Genomic DNA, 16305 nt, shown 5'->3' with positions numbered 1-16305 from the left:
GTTGTGCCCGTGCCTGAGTCCAGAGGAAAATCTGGTGAGTGAACAGAGTCTGTTCCTAGGCTTTTCACCTGCCTCAGGTATTCACCTTGGCTGACCTATGATAGAGCTCTGGGTCAGCGCTATCTGCAAGGGTGTAAGGAGCTAGTTGAACCAGAGCCTATGCAGCCATTCACATTACTGTAATTAATAAAGTTGTGGCCTAAATTCTGCCAAAACCCAAAACTAAAATTTGAGTCAAATGTGTTTTTATTTAGGGGGGAGGTCTCTGGGTCTGAACACGCAAAGAAAGAAACTGGCACATCCTTCCTCCCAATCCCTTCCCCTCCCTGAGATTTCTCATTACCTGTATTTAAAGGTAAAGGTGAAGGGGCCCCTGACCATCAGGTCCAGTCGTGTCCGACTCTGGGGTTGTGGCGCTCATCTCGCTCTATAGGCCGAGGGAGCCGGCGTTTGTCCGCAGACAGCTTCCAGGTCATGTGGCCAGCATGAAAAGCTGCTTCTGGCGAACCAGAGCAGCACACGGAAATGCCGTTTACCTTCCTGCCGGAGCGGTCCCTATTTATCTACTTGCACTTTTATATGCTTTCGAACTGCTAGGTGGGCAGGAGCTGGGACCAAGCAACAGGAGCTCACCCCGTTGCAGGGATGCAAACCGCCAACCTTCTGATCAGCAAGCCCTAGACTCTGTGGTTTAACCCACAGTGCTACCTGGGTCCCTTAAAGGTAAAGGGGCCCCTGACCATCAGGTCCAGTCGTGTCCGACTCTGGTGTTATGGCGCTCATCTCGCTCTATAGGCCGAAGGAGCCAGCGTTTGTCCGCAGACAGCTTCCGGGTCATGTGGCCAGCATGACAAAGCTGCTTCTGGCGAACCAGAGCAGTGCACGGAAACACCGTTTGCCTTCCCGCCGGAGCGGTCCCTATTTATCTACTTGCACTCTGACGTGCTTTCGAACTGCTAGGTGGGCAGGAGCTGGGACCGAGCAACGGGCGCTCACTCCGTTGCAGGGATTCGAACCTCCGACCATCTGATCGGCAAGCCCTAGGCTCTGTGGTTTAACCCACAGCGCCACCTGGGTCCCGATATTTACATGTATTTAGGTGAGTATAAATCCCATATTCATTTGGATGTTCACATAGTATACCGTATCCTATATTTATCTTAACAGATTTACCTAAACTTGTCCATGTGTTGCCAGTAGGACATTCATTATTTAACTTTTGAATAAACTCAATAAAGTACTGCTGTTCAACAAAATCTATGGCTACAATAACCCTCACCACACCTTACATTAAAAAGGGTTGAGAATATACATCTGTAAGCAGATGCTTGTTCTAATTTAAACTGATTCTCAGGAAGTGGAAGAGGAAGACAAGACCGAATAATGAGAAAGCACACAAATCAAGTCAGTTTCTTTTAAAAGGGATGTAATCAATTGAGGAAATTGTTGGGCTGCTTCTGTGCTTTTGTGATTTAATTACTCCAAAGCAGACCTCATCTTACCTCCATGCTGCTGCTCAAGCCCACTTCTCAGGACACCATACCCATAACTCAAGGGAATCCTCTGGTAGGTTGATGGAGAAGCAGGAGGTGAATCAATGGGAGACATAGGGGGAGACTTTGCTTCTTGCTTCAAAATAATTTTTAAAAAAGTATAAGGACTTTGAATGCTGGCTGTTCCATAGTCAAAGTGATTTCATCTAACCACAGTAGAATATAAAATTGTAAAAACAAATAAATATGCCCACATAAATCCTCCTCTGCAATTTTTGATATTAAATACTGCTGAACGCTCAAAATTTCATGTCAATATCTGAGATTCATTCATACATTATTTCATGAACTGATATTTGACAGATGAATGACACTTGACATCGAACAGTATTTATTACCTGATACAATTTGATAGCCAATAGGGCCTATCTGTCAAGTGAAAAACTACTGGCTATCAAAGAATGTCAGTTTCAAGCAGAGATAAAACTTTGAAATCATTAGATTTTTTTAATTTGAAATTTGAGTGCATTGGACAGTTTCCTGTTTGGTTTTTGTTATAATATGAAATAAATTAACAAATACCACATAGGAGACTTTCTAAAGTACTTGTTTAAAATTCAAAGTCTAAATTTTGATGATTTCCAAGTCTTCTTTCTTGCCTGTCTGAAACTGGCACATCACATATTCACTCTTGCCCAATTCATAGTTCAAGAAAGCACAGGGATGGCCATTAGCCAAATTAATGTGTTGAAAGACCTTAGCATGGTAAGGTGTTGATACAGCTAGCCTACTTTTCTATTTGTTAAAAAAAAAAACCTGGTCTGCTTTTTACCCATTAAAGGAGCTGGCAAAAAAAGGGATCAAGTGCTCTGTTCTGACTACTCTCAGTCCTCTTATGAGTAAGATATAAAAGGGGGAGAAATGCAGGGCAAGTAGTAACTTTCGATGGCAAATTTGCTAGGTGGCTACTGCTTTTGTGTCACTGTATTCCACTGGCCTTATAAACAATTGGCAAAACATTGGACCTGGAAGAAAAGTCTGTAGCATTGATGTTCCATAAAATAAATTGTTTTCCATTCTAATGGCTGAGCAATTTCACTTTTTCGCCTCAATTAACACATCTGGACCATTAAAGACTATCTGCAGTACAAAGAGGCAGCAATCAATTGTAAAAGCCAAATAATCATCCTGATAAATAATAGTGTACTTTAATGAGTAATCTCAACAGTCAGTGTGCATAGAAAATAAAAATAATCTAGTGCCTTATAGTTAGTTGTGCACCTAAATTTCTACTTTGCAAAGGGCCTTTACCTGCTTTTCTCCTCCATCCAATCTTCTGAAGCAATTTTTTTCAAGTGTTGCATGTGGAATCTGAAATTTAGTTCCATGTACTTCTGCTGGATGACTGTACCTTACTTCACTATCAGTTTTCAGTGCCATAAATCGAGGCAAGGGCAATTCTTAAATAAATAACAGAAATAAAGACAAAATAAAATTTCATGGAACTATGCATATTGAAACAAAGCTCCCCGCCACAAACGTCAATTTAACACTTATCAGTATTAAAAGTAAATAGAATTCCTATCCAAAAGTATACTCATTCTTACACCCAACAAAACACAATCTCTATACAGTAGTCTCATTGTTTGATCAGGAAACGTATCTCACAATATAAGAATTTCTAATGGGGTACTTGTACATGATCTATAAAAATGAAATTTGGTATACATGGAGTTTCAATGAACAGAAAAGTGCAAAAGAGTGGACGTTTTTGCATTTAGTAGCTAAATGGAAGATATCACATTTGCCTAGAGACTGGTTTGTGGAGTACTACAACCCTTGTTGCCATCAAAAACGATTCTCCCTAGTAAGTGTGAGTAAATATGCATAGTGCTGTACTGTTAATCATGAGGTTAATATATTTAGTGCAAGTATAACTCTCAGCAAGGTTAATGAAAACTATTGTTTGCAATCCTTTTCAAATCATGAATTTACAGCTGGGATAATAGTCCATATTTAAGCATAGTCTAGATATATGAGCATAACACTTAACAGTGGTTAAGTATAGGAGAATAGCTTTAAAATCATGTAGCATTTCCCCATTCATTATACAATACATCCTACACATTCACTGAATTTACACATTTATAGTTACCATCTCAAATGGGGTTTTGGAATAAACACCAAGGAAGACAACTAGGGTTTGGAAACAGTTACCATTCTGAATGTTTTCGATCCGTACTGGGAGGCCAGACTGTGCAGCAGCGATTAGCTTCAGAGCAGCATAAAACTGAGCACGCCCAAAATAACCAACACGTTTAGCACCACACAATTCTGTAATCTGAAAGGAGGGAAAGGGGCGAAGGGTGGTGAGAGACAGAGTTCAAATAATTAAAACACTTAATGCTTTCAATGTAAAAATTAGTTGCAGGTGAAACTGTAAAGATGCAAGCTACTGAAGGAAAGCTGGAATTGTGTTTGCAAGGAGATAAACTTCTGGTGCAGGCACCTGACCTACATTTGACACCCCAAAAGACTTAGACTGAGAACAGCTAACATTCCATTGCAGAGGCAGTTTCCCCATATCCTCCCATTCACCCATTACAAATATACCTTCCCCCACTAGAGATTGTGCTACACATAGTCTATCTTCACACAACTCAGCTCTTTTGTCCATCATTAGGGGGAACAGTAAGCCCCCGTGTGGAAAACCTGAATATTGTATATAACCAGTTGAAAGCATGTAGAAAAGTTTTTTTTTCTTTTTTAAGGAAGAAAAACAGATGTTGAGCTACAGAAATTTCCCTCTCACTCAATATAGTCAGGAAGAAAATGTTTCCTCAAGAGCAGGGGGGGGGAGTTTCATTAGATGATTTCAAAAAATTACTGTCCCCCAGTATTAGGAGTCCTTTGGCTGTCAAAACAGTGGGTCCAATGGTCAAGAAAGAGGTTTCTGCATGTGCTGTTGAGGGAAATGAGGGGTAGATAGGGCTCATCAACCTGGGAAGATAGCTCATCTAGGAAAAGTAAAACTGATGCCACTGCCTTTTGGCTACACTTATTATTGAGAAAAGCTTCAGGAATAAACCTTGAGGTACAACCCATACCTGTTGCCTTGTGAGACATTTTTGGGAAAAGAAAATGCTAAGGAGCAAGCCCTGCACCAATCCAGAGTGGAGTCCCTAAGACAGTTGGACGGTGCCTTGTACGCTTCCTTCTGGCAACTCCTGCGGCCAAGCTGGTGCCGAATGTATTTCTCTGATTCCCTTTGGATCGCATCAGTGAGGCTGAAAGGGGGGGTATTGTCATCTGTGCAACCCAGGACAAACCTCCATACACACTGTCCAGGCTTCCACCATGGAGAGATCACTTGGGGTGCTGTCAAAAGAACTCCTCTTGAAGGAAGGGAACCTTTGGAAACAACCCATTATCTTCTAAAGCAGAGATTGCCAACATGGTGCATGTGGGCGCAATGGTGATCTTCAGGTCTTTGATTGGCACCCACAAAGCCTCTATGCCCCTCGCCCCAGTCACTATTTCCTTGGTCATGAGGTGTTGTGGGGTGGTTACTTTTTTCTACTGTTAGAAGAGTTGCATGCAACTCCTACTTCCTTTTTCAGATCTATGCACTTTTCAAAGCTCAGATTAATTCTACTGGACATCACTTTTACCCTGATCCCTTGGAAAAGCAAAGTGTGTTTGTGCATGCACTTTATTTTTGTCTGTCTTAATGGGGGCAGGGCAACCACTGTTCTGTCAAGTGCGTAACTAGAAGCACCATAAAGGGGAACAGCTCCTCCTTAGATTCTTCAAGATTCCACCATTCAAAATTTCATCAGAGTGAAAGCTTCTACCAGGCAGCTCACTCCGGGCACATATTACTATGCCTCATGCTGTTTTCGGTAGTTGTGATTCCAGACTGCCGCCAGAATGCAGATATATCAACTAGGAAAAAGCAGGTAGATATTCTCATATACATCCTGCCAATCCTAGCCAGATCAGACTGGCTAATCACGTAGGTGAGAGGAGCAAACCTTTCCTGCCATTATCGTTCTCAGTGTCTTTTAATAATAGTAGTTTTTCATCAATTATACAAGACAACCTAAAAACTCGCTCTAATTTTTATTATACAGTTTCATGACATAAAGTTATCACCTCTAACATAATTTTTGCTATATCATCACTTTGCCATAAAAACGTCTAACCTTTTTGAGCGCAGTAGAGCAGCAGCAGCAGCTGTGGTTTAAAGATATAATCACAGAACAGGATAAATGATTGTATTTTTATAAAACAAAAAGGATGTATGATCTCTACTCTAAAAAGCCAACATCTGATAAATACTTTCAGAAATGCAGTAAAACTTTTCCTGTTTGAGCTGGCAATCAACATAAATACAAAGACACATAGCCAATTTTACTCTAATTGGGTATTGTGCTTTATTTTTAAATGTTACCCTTCCAGAGCACAGAAACTGAACTAAAACATTTTCAGGTGTGTCATAACTAGTTGCATCATGGAATTTGTGGACTGCTATGGAGAACAATCTTGTGCAAGCTTTGACTCCTATTGCTGTTGTCCTGTTTTTCACTTGCTAGGAAACAAAGAGTGAATTTGTTCACATCCAAAATGTTTTTGGCCACTGCAGTATTTTTTTTAAGCATGTACTAATCCTGTCACAAGTACCAGAGTACTTCATTAACAAATGTGCTTGGGATTTGGTAAGCAAGTTAAAGCATTCTTAAAAACAACTACTTTGAAGAGAGAGAAAAAGCTAGAGGTCTTTTTCCTTTAAGTTTTACAACTGCCAGTGTAAACACTCCTGCGATAAATAGTCCAAAGTGCTTTGCCCCAAAACACAAGGTTCCAACTCTGATGCATCAATCAAATTATTAACTTGACAATTCCAAGTGGCTTGACTGCTTTAAGGTCCCGAACAGAAAACAGGATGTGTTGCTGGGCTCTTGTGAGTCATTCTTTTTCATCTCACTAACCCTGCTTGTCTAAAACAAACTTTGAAAATATTGTCACCTTTACATCTACAAAACTACTTGAGTGGCAGGTCAACAGAAACTGGTGGGCTATTATGGCCTATAAACACTAGCCTTGGAGGACTCCCTTTTCTGCTAGGCCACTCTGGTGAGTCCAATCCAGAACCCTTCCTTTTCCTTCTAGAGCAGGGGTAGTCAACCTTTTTATACCTACCGCCCTCTAATGTATCTTTCTTGATGGTAAAATTGCCTTACCGCCCACCAGTGCTCGATGGAAGGAGGATTCTGCTCGTGCCATAGAACCCCCTACCGCCCACCTAGAATCCTGATACGCCCACTAATGGGCAGTAGGGACCAGGTTGACAACCTCTGGTCTAGAGCTAGAGAAACTTGGGGTGGGGGGAACGGGGAGATTGTTCAGGAAAGTACAACATCAGAATTGAAGAGTTGGGCCGGCATGAGAAATAACTAGATCACAGATACGCTCTGAAAAAAATCTTTCTATCAACCCTCAGGACCTTCTAAAAACAATATAAGAGCATTAGTCGAATCCTCAGCTGAGAACAGCATACATTGCAGATTGCTGCTGGAGATTAACGTGGTGCAATAATACCATGCTACACATCACATGGTATTTTCTACTAGAAAATATTTCAGACACATCCTTCTCAAGCGGTAAAATATTTCCACTCTGACAGCACTTGAGCATTTTATTTTGACACCTAAGGGATTACTGTAGTCCTTTTTAATGTATTTATATTTTTGTGCCGATGTTATTCTTTCTGATGTGATATTGCATTTCATTGTTTGATTTGTGTTGTGCACCACCTAGAGGACTAGATAATTAATAAATGTAAACAAATAAAATATCACTGATAAGAGAAAAGTGAGAGCAGCTTTAAAAAAAGAAAGAAAAGCATTTGAAGCATCAGGTCACTAGGCAACTTTCACCACCACAGTCTGAAATTCCACTGTATCCACAACAAGAGTGGTGAGAATCCTGTAGCCTCTAGAGGTTGTTAAGACCCCAACTCCCATTATCCCTATCCACTGGCTGCTGGGAGTTGGGAGTCCAATAATTTCTAGAGGGCCACAGGCTATCTACCTCTATCCTATAGTCTCCTAACCCTCAAAAAATGTTCATACTGGTATCTGACTACACTGAACCATTTAACATCCTAGGAAAATGCACACTGTAAATGTCTAGAATTTAACATGATCTTAGAATGCAGGCTTGAGAATTTATCTTCCTGAGATAAACAAGAGGCTAACATGCAACCAGAAACTGTAATTAGGAGAGATTCGGCTGAGCTTGCTCTATTACCAGCCCAAGCCCAAGGGAGTGAAAGCAAGAGAAAGAAACTTTTGTTTTGGGAAAAACATTGTTAAGGCACCCTCCTCAATTTTCCTGTTTCATTTCTGTATTTGGCCAAGTAGCTCCTTCCTGTCTAACTTCTAAAGTGGATATGACATATCTGTTCTTCAGATACATTTTGGTGTAGGATGGGAGGAAATGGAAAGCAATGTACACACTAGAAGCAGCTTTTGGATAAGAAATGGCTTCGCTGTTGTTGTAGTAGTAGTTAGTTAGTTAGTTAGTTAGTTAGTTAGTTAGTTAGTTACCACTACTAGCTGGTGATTTGGCTGGGTTTGCTTTTAAAAAGAAAAAACACTCAGCCTTAACCTAAGGCTAATTACCTTTTTATAGACACAAACATTTAACTATATAACAGCACCATGTCAACTCACAATAACTTCTGTTGATTTCAGTGAGGCTTAGACTGTGTAAGCATTACTAGATTAAAACACAGCTAGGTTGTTCTTTTTTCAATTTGGATCAAAGCTGGTTTGGGAGAAAACACACCAAAGTAAAGCATTTCATTTTTTTAAAAAAGGAAACAGGATAGGTGCAGATTGTGGTTAACGTGTGTACACAACTTCCTGAACCTGTGATGGGAGTGCACTGGATGCAGAGTAAACAGGAGTGTGTACACAATATTAGCCATATAAATAGGTATAGGACTGCAGCCTAAGTGCTGACTGAACAGGACTGACTCAAGAGCCACAGAACATATTAGGTCAAATGTCATTCTCATCCCACTTCTCATCATGCCACAGTATCCAATCAAATCCCCCCCACTCCTGCTGACTGAGGTTTGTGTGGGAGGCAAAGACAACAATATTCTTACTCTTTTGTATTTTCAAGGCATCCACTCTAGGAAAGGGAAGCAGGTGGCACTGTGGGATAACCACAGAGCCTAGGGCTTGCCGATCAGAAGGTTGGCGGTTTGAATCCCTGTGACGGGGTGAGTTCCCGTTGCTTGGTTCCAGCTCCTGCCAACCTAGCAGTTCGAAAGCACGAAGTGCAAGTAGATAAATAGGCACTGCTCCGTCGGGAAGGTAAACGGCATTTCCGTGTGCTGCTCTGGTTCGCCAGAAGCGGCTTAGTCATGCTGGCCACATGACCAGCTGTATGCTGGCTCCCTCGGCCAGTAAAGTGAGATAAGCGCCGCAACCCCAGAGTCGTCCACAACTGGAACTAATGGTCAGGGGTCCCTTTACCACTCTAGGAAATACTCAAATACCTATCAAGTAAATGGAATGGGTGATCATATTTATGATCACAGGGGTCCAGTGCTTAGGTATTGCATGTGATAAATGTATACATTTCAATCTGCATTCAATGTTGTTTCTTTACTTTCCACCCCCACTAATTTCCCCTTGCTCCACAGGATCTTGATAGGCTGTCTGGGAGCTAAGTGTTCTTTAAAATGGAGGGTGGGAATCTAGAAATGCAGTAGAAATAAGATATAGGTTTTTCAGAGCAGATTTATAAGCCCTGTGGCTGAATAAGAGCATGTTTTAAGTTGAGGATGAAAAGTTATGTCATTGGCACACACTACAGTCGAACTGTCATGGGGGAGGAACGATTTCCCCCAGGCATAACGCAGGAACTCCCTGACTCCTTCATGACCGTGCCTTGCTTTTGACATCAGGCACATGTTCCATAAATCTTGCAGAGTAAAGCACAGACGGATTGAGGCAGAGGTGTGTGCACTAAGCTACTTTTATTGCTAAGTATTAAGCAGAACAAAAGAAAACATGTCTCCTCTCTCTATGAGAATAATCCGAAGAAGGGGAAAAAACAGAAACAGGATACAGTAACATATCCGTTCCCGTGATTCCCAACAATCCTTGCTGGAATGTTTAAACACAGTCTTGTGACTGAACAGATTGCACAGTGGCAGGAATAGAAACCTGACAAGTGGTACCTCAGCTTATGAACAACCTAGCCAACGGACTTTTGGATTACAAACACTTCAAAATCGGAAATGAGTGTTCTGGTTTGCGTATATACCTTTTGGATTGCGAACGTACTCTGTTCCGGGGTGTACTTCCATTTTGTCGGCACTGCCTTCCCTTGCTCAGTGCAGCAGCAACAACAGCAATGACGGCAGAGGGACCCAGTGCTCCCCCCCCCACAATGCACGCCGGGCCCGTGCTCACTTGCTCCGCTCCTTCAGTGCACCCCCCTCTCCCAGCCGCGAGAGGTGCACCTTCTCCTGCCTGGCGCAAAGCACCAGCTCGGGAGCGAGCGCGGAGCTCAGCCCAGCAGCAGTGGCAAATGAGGGAGCCGCCTCCAGTCCAGAGCAGCGCGCCACAAGCCCCACTTTTCACCTACTGCTTCCTCCAGATCGCCCCCAGGCTCCCCGCTCGCTCTTTCCGTCACAATCTTCCCACTGACAGAGTGATCCCCGACTCTCAGCAGAACAGAGCCGAGGTGAGGGGCGGTTGGTGCCAGCAAGGATGGCCCTCCAAGCGGCTGCTTCGCTCCCCGCTTCTGGGTCCCTCTGCCGTGGAAGCGCCAACTTCAGGCAAACGGAATGGCAGGCACGTGGCGCTTTGGGCTCCCTGGCTCCAGCTGCCCATATGCCGTACCTGCCCCGCTCTGGGAAAGAGGCAGGCAGGTGGGTGGGTGAAGCAGGGGTCTCTCCTGCCTCCATCGCAGCCCAACAGAGAGAGAGATCAGGAAGATGAAGCCTGATTGACCTTGGAGACTGGTGGAGAGGTGACCATGGGAGGCGCAGGACGGTGTGGGCAGGATGCTGGTGCCGCCACTGCAATAAGGGTTTTTATACTGGGTAGTAGATTGCAGCCTGGTCTATTGCTTTCGTTTTATGGATCAATGACCTCGTTAGATAGTAAAATTCATGTTAAATTGCTGTTTTAGGGGTTGTAACGGATTCATCTGTTTTTCATTACTTTCTATGGGAAAGCACGCCTTGGTTTAAGAACGCCTTGGTTTAAGAACGGACTTCCCGAATGGATTAAGTTTGTAAACCAAGGTAACACTGTACACTGCTTTTGTTAAAAATCCCTCTTTCACAGGAAGGAGCAAGTCCAAAGGCTCCATCTATGAGTAACATTAACAGAGAATAGCCTGACAAACAGGTCGGGACACGGTACATAGAAATATTTTAACTATGAGACTTGTTCCACCTGTTACTCCACATTTATGATCCTGTGAGACAAGAATACATTTTTTAAAGCTCTTCAACTTCCGCATGCATACACAAAACCAATTCTCAGAGGAGAAATTGTTTTTTAAATGTTTTTGCTTAATGAGTAACTTCGTCATTTATGAAGTACCCAGATCTCATATGCATTTTTTTAAAAAAGTCAGCAACACTACAAATTGAGTTGCAAGAATACTCCCTCACAAGCTATCTCTAATATCAACCTGCCCATGCTTTAAAATCAGCAGGTGAGGCCCTCCTGGTGGTCCCTATGTAGGATGAGGTACATGGTACATGTGCCAGGAATTTTATTTATTTTAATTTTTTTAGTGGGCATGGGATTTGGGCCGGACTATATATAAATTATTCTCAAAAATATGTGTTCTAACTAAATTTTGGAATTTTGGAATAGAATGGATAGAAAATGAATTATTTAAGTCCCAATCTCCTTCCAAAAGCAGAACTTGCAAAAGTAGAATGACAACATTTCTTATCTTCCTTGTCTTGAGTGCATATAATTAGTAAATGGAATAGACAAGTTGGCAGGAAAGCAGGGACAAGAGAGTCCGATCTTCCCTAGCAAAGATAAGAGTTCTTCACACATACAGTATGCCCCTCTAGATTTAATAGAACTTAACAGGACTGGATTTAATAGAACTTATTACAGGATGATTCCTAGGTCTCCTTAAAGATTAAACCATTTGCCAAGGAACCTTTGTCTGCAGCCTCATCAAATTGTGTCAAGAGGTAATGGCATCCCTAGTTTGCAGAGTTTTAAGATTTGTGAATCTCTGGTGATGCTGTGAGCTTTCCTGTTTTCCTTTTTATCTTCTGCTGCTGGCTTCATGCTGCAGCCATTTTTATATCTAATTGTTTTAACTTCTATTGTAAGCTGTACAGAGAACCTGTGTTAATGGGCAGCATATAAATGTACTGTACTTAAAAAAAAATATTATTCATTTGGGCCAAACCACATAACTTAAATGCAGCTCTTTAAGCCGAGTCAAGTTGCCTACTACTGGTTCTGCAGCACTGAAAAACAAAAAACCCTTATGTATAAAATCACATTATATGATGTTAAGATCAAAGCTAGCAGATGTTAGCCTTTTTCACATTGTTTATAATTTATTCAGTATCAAGGTGTGTTATGCTTCGGCGGCTCTTCATAATTTTAAAATCTTGTTGGGTCTACTTGTGAAATGCTGCATTTTATAGAGCTCAAAAACTTTGGCTCCAAAAGGATGCTACAATGCAGGGGGTGATGGAGAAGGAAAAAATCCTGTCCAACACAATGCATATCTCCCTCACACTTTCAGAGAAAACACACACACTCAAAGTGAAACCCAGTTGTCTTCATTTTGGTCAGAAATTCAAGAGCAAGAATGAATTTGCACCCCAGAAGACCTTATACCACCGCGAAAGTGCATTGGGAACATTTCCAAACCAAACTGACCTCAAAAACTTTGACACCATGCAGAGGAAATTGATTTTCTACAAAAGCTATGAAAAGGATTAGTCTCAGATTTAGGCCAGTAAGAGATTTATATTCCATTTGGGCCCAGATATATAACATGATGCAGAAATGAGGGCAGTATGGAGGAATATCTTCAATAGCTTTCAGCATATAAGAAATTAAACTCTTGAGAGCAGAGATTTATAAAATAAAATTGGTAATATAAAACACAACAATATTATTGGGGCTTTCCTTTACAGTTATTTCTTTAAACATAACATGGAAAATGTAATTTTTACAACCACGGTCCAATCTGCAGCTACAGAAAGCAAAATTTTCACACGCAAATTATATCATCCAATTAGTTTTTCAAAGTGACTAAGAAAAATCCACCCTTCAAAAATAAAGAAAATGGATTGGTACTCCATTCCATCATGGATGATTCCATTTCAGTGCAAAATATTTCCAACTTTTTCTTTTCTTTTTCTTTTTACTTGGCCTATGATAATAAAGTCAGGAGTATTGCTTCTGGATTGCAGCCAAGGTTGGCTTTAGGGGCAAGCAGCATGTGACTACAGGAGAGAACCGGCTGGAAACAGCCACAATCCTTTCCTCAATTGGGAAGAAAAACAAACCTGGAAACACTTGCCAGATGTTCCATTGTTTTGTTGGAAATATGTGACATATTACAAGTGAAAATGTGAATAGGTTGAAGCCAAAGGATAGCATTATTTATTTTAAAATGTGAGGAGCTATACCTGGATATTGAGCACATATTTCTAAAGTTATGCAGCAACATCTTTTATATACGTACTGTAACAGTGAAGAGAGACATAATATTTTAAGTCATGGCAGAGATTGCCCTGGAAACACATTCATTGTTTTATCTTGGAGTAAGCTCTGTAGATAAATGTTTCAGCACTTTTCCAAAGGGTTGTAGAAAAGTCAACTGCATATTGGCTAGTGTCTGCAACAATATCAGCATACTGCCCTACAATCCCTGACCAGCTTTATAACTGATTTTAAAAGTGTTTGTGATTTTAGTTTAGTAATATGAAGAATGAACTTACATGCTACTTTAACATGGTTTCTTAACAGGACCATCACCCACATGAAACGGAGATGCAAGACTAACAAGCTAATTCTATGCACTGATTTATTTTTTTTAATGTATGTAAGATTAGGCATTTGATTGGTCCCCCAAAAATATTTTGGTCAATCGACCAATAAAAAAAAATAGTCAAGTTATTTTCTAAACATTCATACTATAAAAACTAGTAAGATAATCAAACACAAGTTTCATACTTACGCCAACTACAAAACAAAACAAATTAACTGTTGTTATGAAACAATGGATTGGATCCAAAAATGACTTTCCAGTAGTGGAAAGGGATTTGATCCAGTGGAGACTCTGGCAAATGTTAGAAAGGAAGGGCAACATACTCCAAGAGCCTAGGACTGCAGATGCAGCCACGGGATTACTGTACTGTATCTCTTTATGGAAGGGTGGCCAGACAATCAGACAGAGACTTCATCTGTTGTGGGTTGTCACCAGGAAATGACACAAAACATTGCAGCAACTTGGAAGGATAAGTAGAACTAATGTCTTCACAGGCCAGAAAGAATCAGTAGATGGGGTAGAGTAACAACTACCTCTGAATAGCATGTAATTAATCACAAATGTCTAAACTGTGGCAGTTAAAGAAACTAAAGAATTTCCTCTCTTGTAATTTCTCCGCCCTGTCAGTAGGTCTTCTGTATTCACTCCAAACTTACAGATAGAGAACAGTAGCTCTCTATCAATGCCTTGTCGTGGCGAAGGGGCTTGAATAACTCGGAGAAGCTATGAGCTATGCCATGCAGGGCCACCCAAGATGGACAGGTCATAGTGGAGAGTTTTGACTAAACGTGATCCACCTGGAGAAGGAACTGGCAAGCCACTCCAGTATCCCTGCCAAGAAAACTCCATGGACAAAGACAACAGGCATATAAAAGTTATGACGCTGGAAGATGAGCCCCTCAGGTCGGAAGGCGTCCAACATGCTACTGAGGAAGAGCGGAGGACAAGTACAAGTAGATTCAGAGCTGATGAAGCGGCTGGGCCAAAGCCGAAAGGATGCTCAGTTGCGGATATGCCTGGAAGCGAAAGGAAAGTCCGATGCTGTAAAGAAAAATATTGCATAGGAACCTGGAATGTAAGAACCATGAGTGGAGGTAAGCTGGATGTGGTCAAAAATGAGATGACAAGAATAAATATCGACATCCTGGGCATCAGTGAACTAAAATGGAAGGGAATGGGCGAATTCAGTTCGGGTGACTATCATATCTACTACTGTGGGCAAGAATCCCGTAGCAGAAATGGAGTGGCCCTCATAGTCAACAAAAGAGTGGCAAAAGCTGTAATGGGATGCAATCTCAAAAATGACAGAATGATCTCGATACGAATCCAAGGCAGACCTTTTAACATCACAGTAATCCAAGTTTATGCACCAACTACCGGTGCTGAAGAAAGTGAAATTGACCAATTCTATGAAGACCTACAACACCTTCTGGAAATGACACCAAAGAAGGATGTTCTTCTCATTACAGGGGATTGGAATGCTAAAGTAGGGAATCAAGAGATAAAAGGAACAACTGGCAAGTTTGGCCTTGGAGTTCAAAATGAAGCAGGGCAAAGGCTAATAGAGTTCTGTCAAGAGAACAAGCTGGTCATCACAAACACTCTCTTCCAACAACACAAGAGACGACTCTACACATGGATATCACCAAATGGGCAGCATCGAAATCAGATTGATTATATTCTCTGCAGCCAAAGATGGAGAAGCTCTATACAGTCAGCAAAAACAAGACCTGGAGCTGACTGTAACTCAGATCATCAGCTTCTGATAGCAAAATTCCAGCTTAAACTGAAGAAAGTAGGAAAAAGCACTGGGCCAGTAAGATACAATCTGAATCAAATCCCTTATGAATACACAGTGGAAGTGAGGAACAGGTTTAAGGATTTAGATTTGGTGGACAGAGTGCCTGAAGAACTATGGATGGAGGCTCGTAACATTATACAGGAGGCAGCAACGAAAACCATCCCAAGGAAAAGGAAATGCAAGAAAGCAAAATGGCTATCCAACGAGGCCTTACAAATAGCAGAGGAGAGGAGGCAAGCAAAATGCAAGGGAGATAGGGAAAGATACAGGAAACTGAATGCAGATTTCCAAAAAACAGCAAGGAGAGATAAGAGGGTCTTCTTAAATGAGCAATGCAAAGAAATAGAGGAAAACAATAGAATGGGGAAAACCAGAGATCTGTTCAAGAAAATTGGAGATATGAAAGGAACATTTCGTACAAAGATTACCATAATCAAGGACAAAAGTGGTAAGGACCTAACAGAAGCAGAAGACATCAAGAAGAGGTGGCAGGAATACACAGAGGAATTATACCAGAAAGATATGGAGGTCTCGTACACCCCAGGTAGTGTGGTTGCTGACCTTGAGCCAGACATCTTGGAGAGTGAAGTCAAATGGGCCTTAGAAAGCACTGCTAATAACAAGGCCAGTGGAAGTGATGATATTCCAGCTGAACTATTTAAAATTTTAAAAGATGATGCTGCTAAGGTGCTACACCCAATATGCCAGCAAGTTTGGAAAACTCAGCAATGGCCAGAGGATTGGAGAAGATCAGTCTACATCCCAATTCCAAAGAAGGGCAGTGCCAAAGAATGCTCCAACTACCGCACAATTGCGCTCATTTCACACGCTAGCAAGGTTATGCTTAAAATTCTACAAGGCAGGCTTAGGCAGTATGTGGACCGAGAACTCCCAGAAGTGCAAGCTGGATTTTGAAAGGGCAGAGGAATCAGA

The 16305-nt window shown here is 41.5% G+C and overlaps 1 protein-coding gene across 1 annotated transcript in view; it reads right to left on the bottom strand.

Annotated features, from left to right (window-relative positions):
- Nucleotides 1-16305, bottom strand: part of REPS2 (RALBP1 associated Eps domain containing 2) — a 93334-nt gene that overhangs the window by 56310 nt on the left and 20719 nt on the right. Inside the window, exons 2-4 of the mRNA XM_035115083.2 lie at nucleotides 3711-3834; nucleotides 2805-2953; nucleotides 1503-1629 (exon numbers count right to left, since the gene is read on the bottom strand). Coding sequence (XP_034970974.1) covers nucleotides 1503-1629; nucleotides 2805-2953; nucleotides 3711-3834 — 400 coding nt within the window. The remainder of the gene's footprint in view (nucleotides 1-1502; nucleotides 1630-2804; nucleotides 2954-3710; nucleotides 3835-16305) is intronic.

Source organism: Zootoca vivipara, chromosome 4 (assembly GCF_963506605.1).
Source record: "Zootoca vivipara chromosome 4, rZooViv1.1, whole genome shotgun sequence".
Lineage (NCBI taxonomy): Eukaryota > Metazoa > Chordata > Lepidosauria > Squamata > Lacertidae > Zootoca > Zootoca vivipara.
Note: the sequence above shows the minus strand (reverse complement) of the source record. Positions and strands in the feature narration are given on the sequence as shown.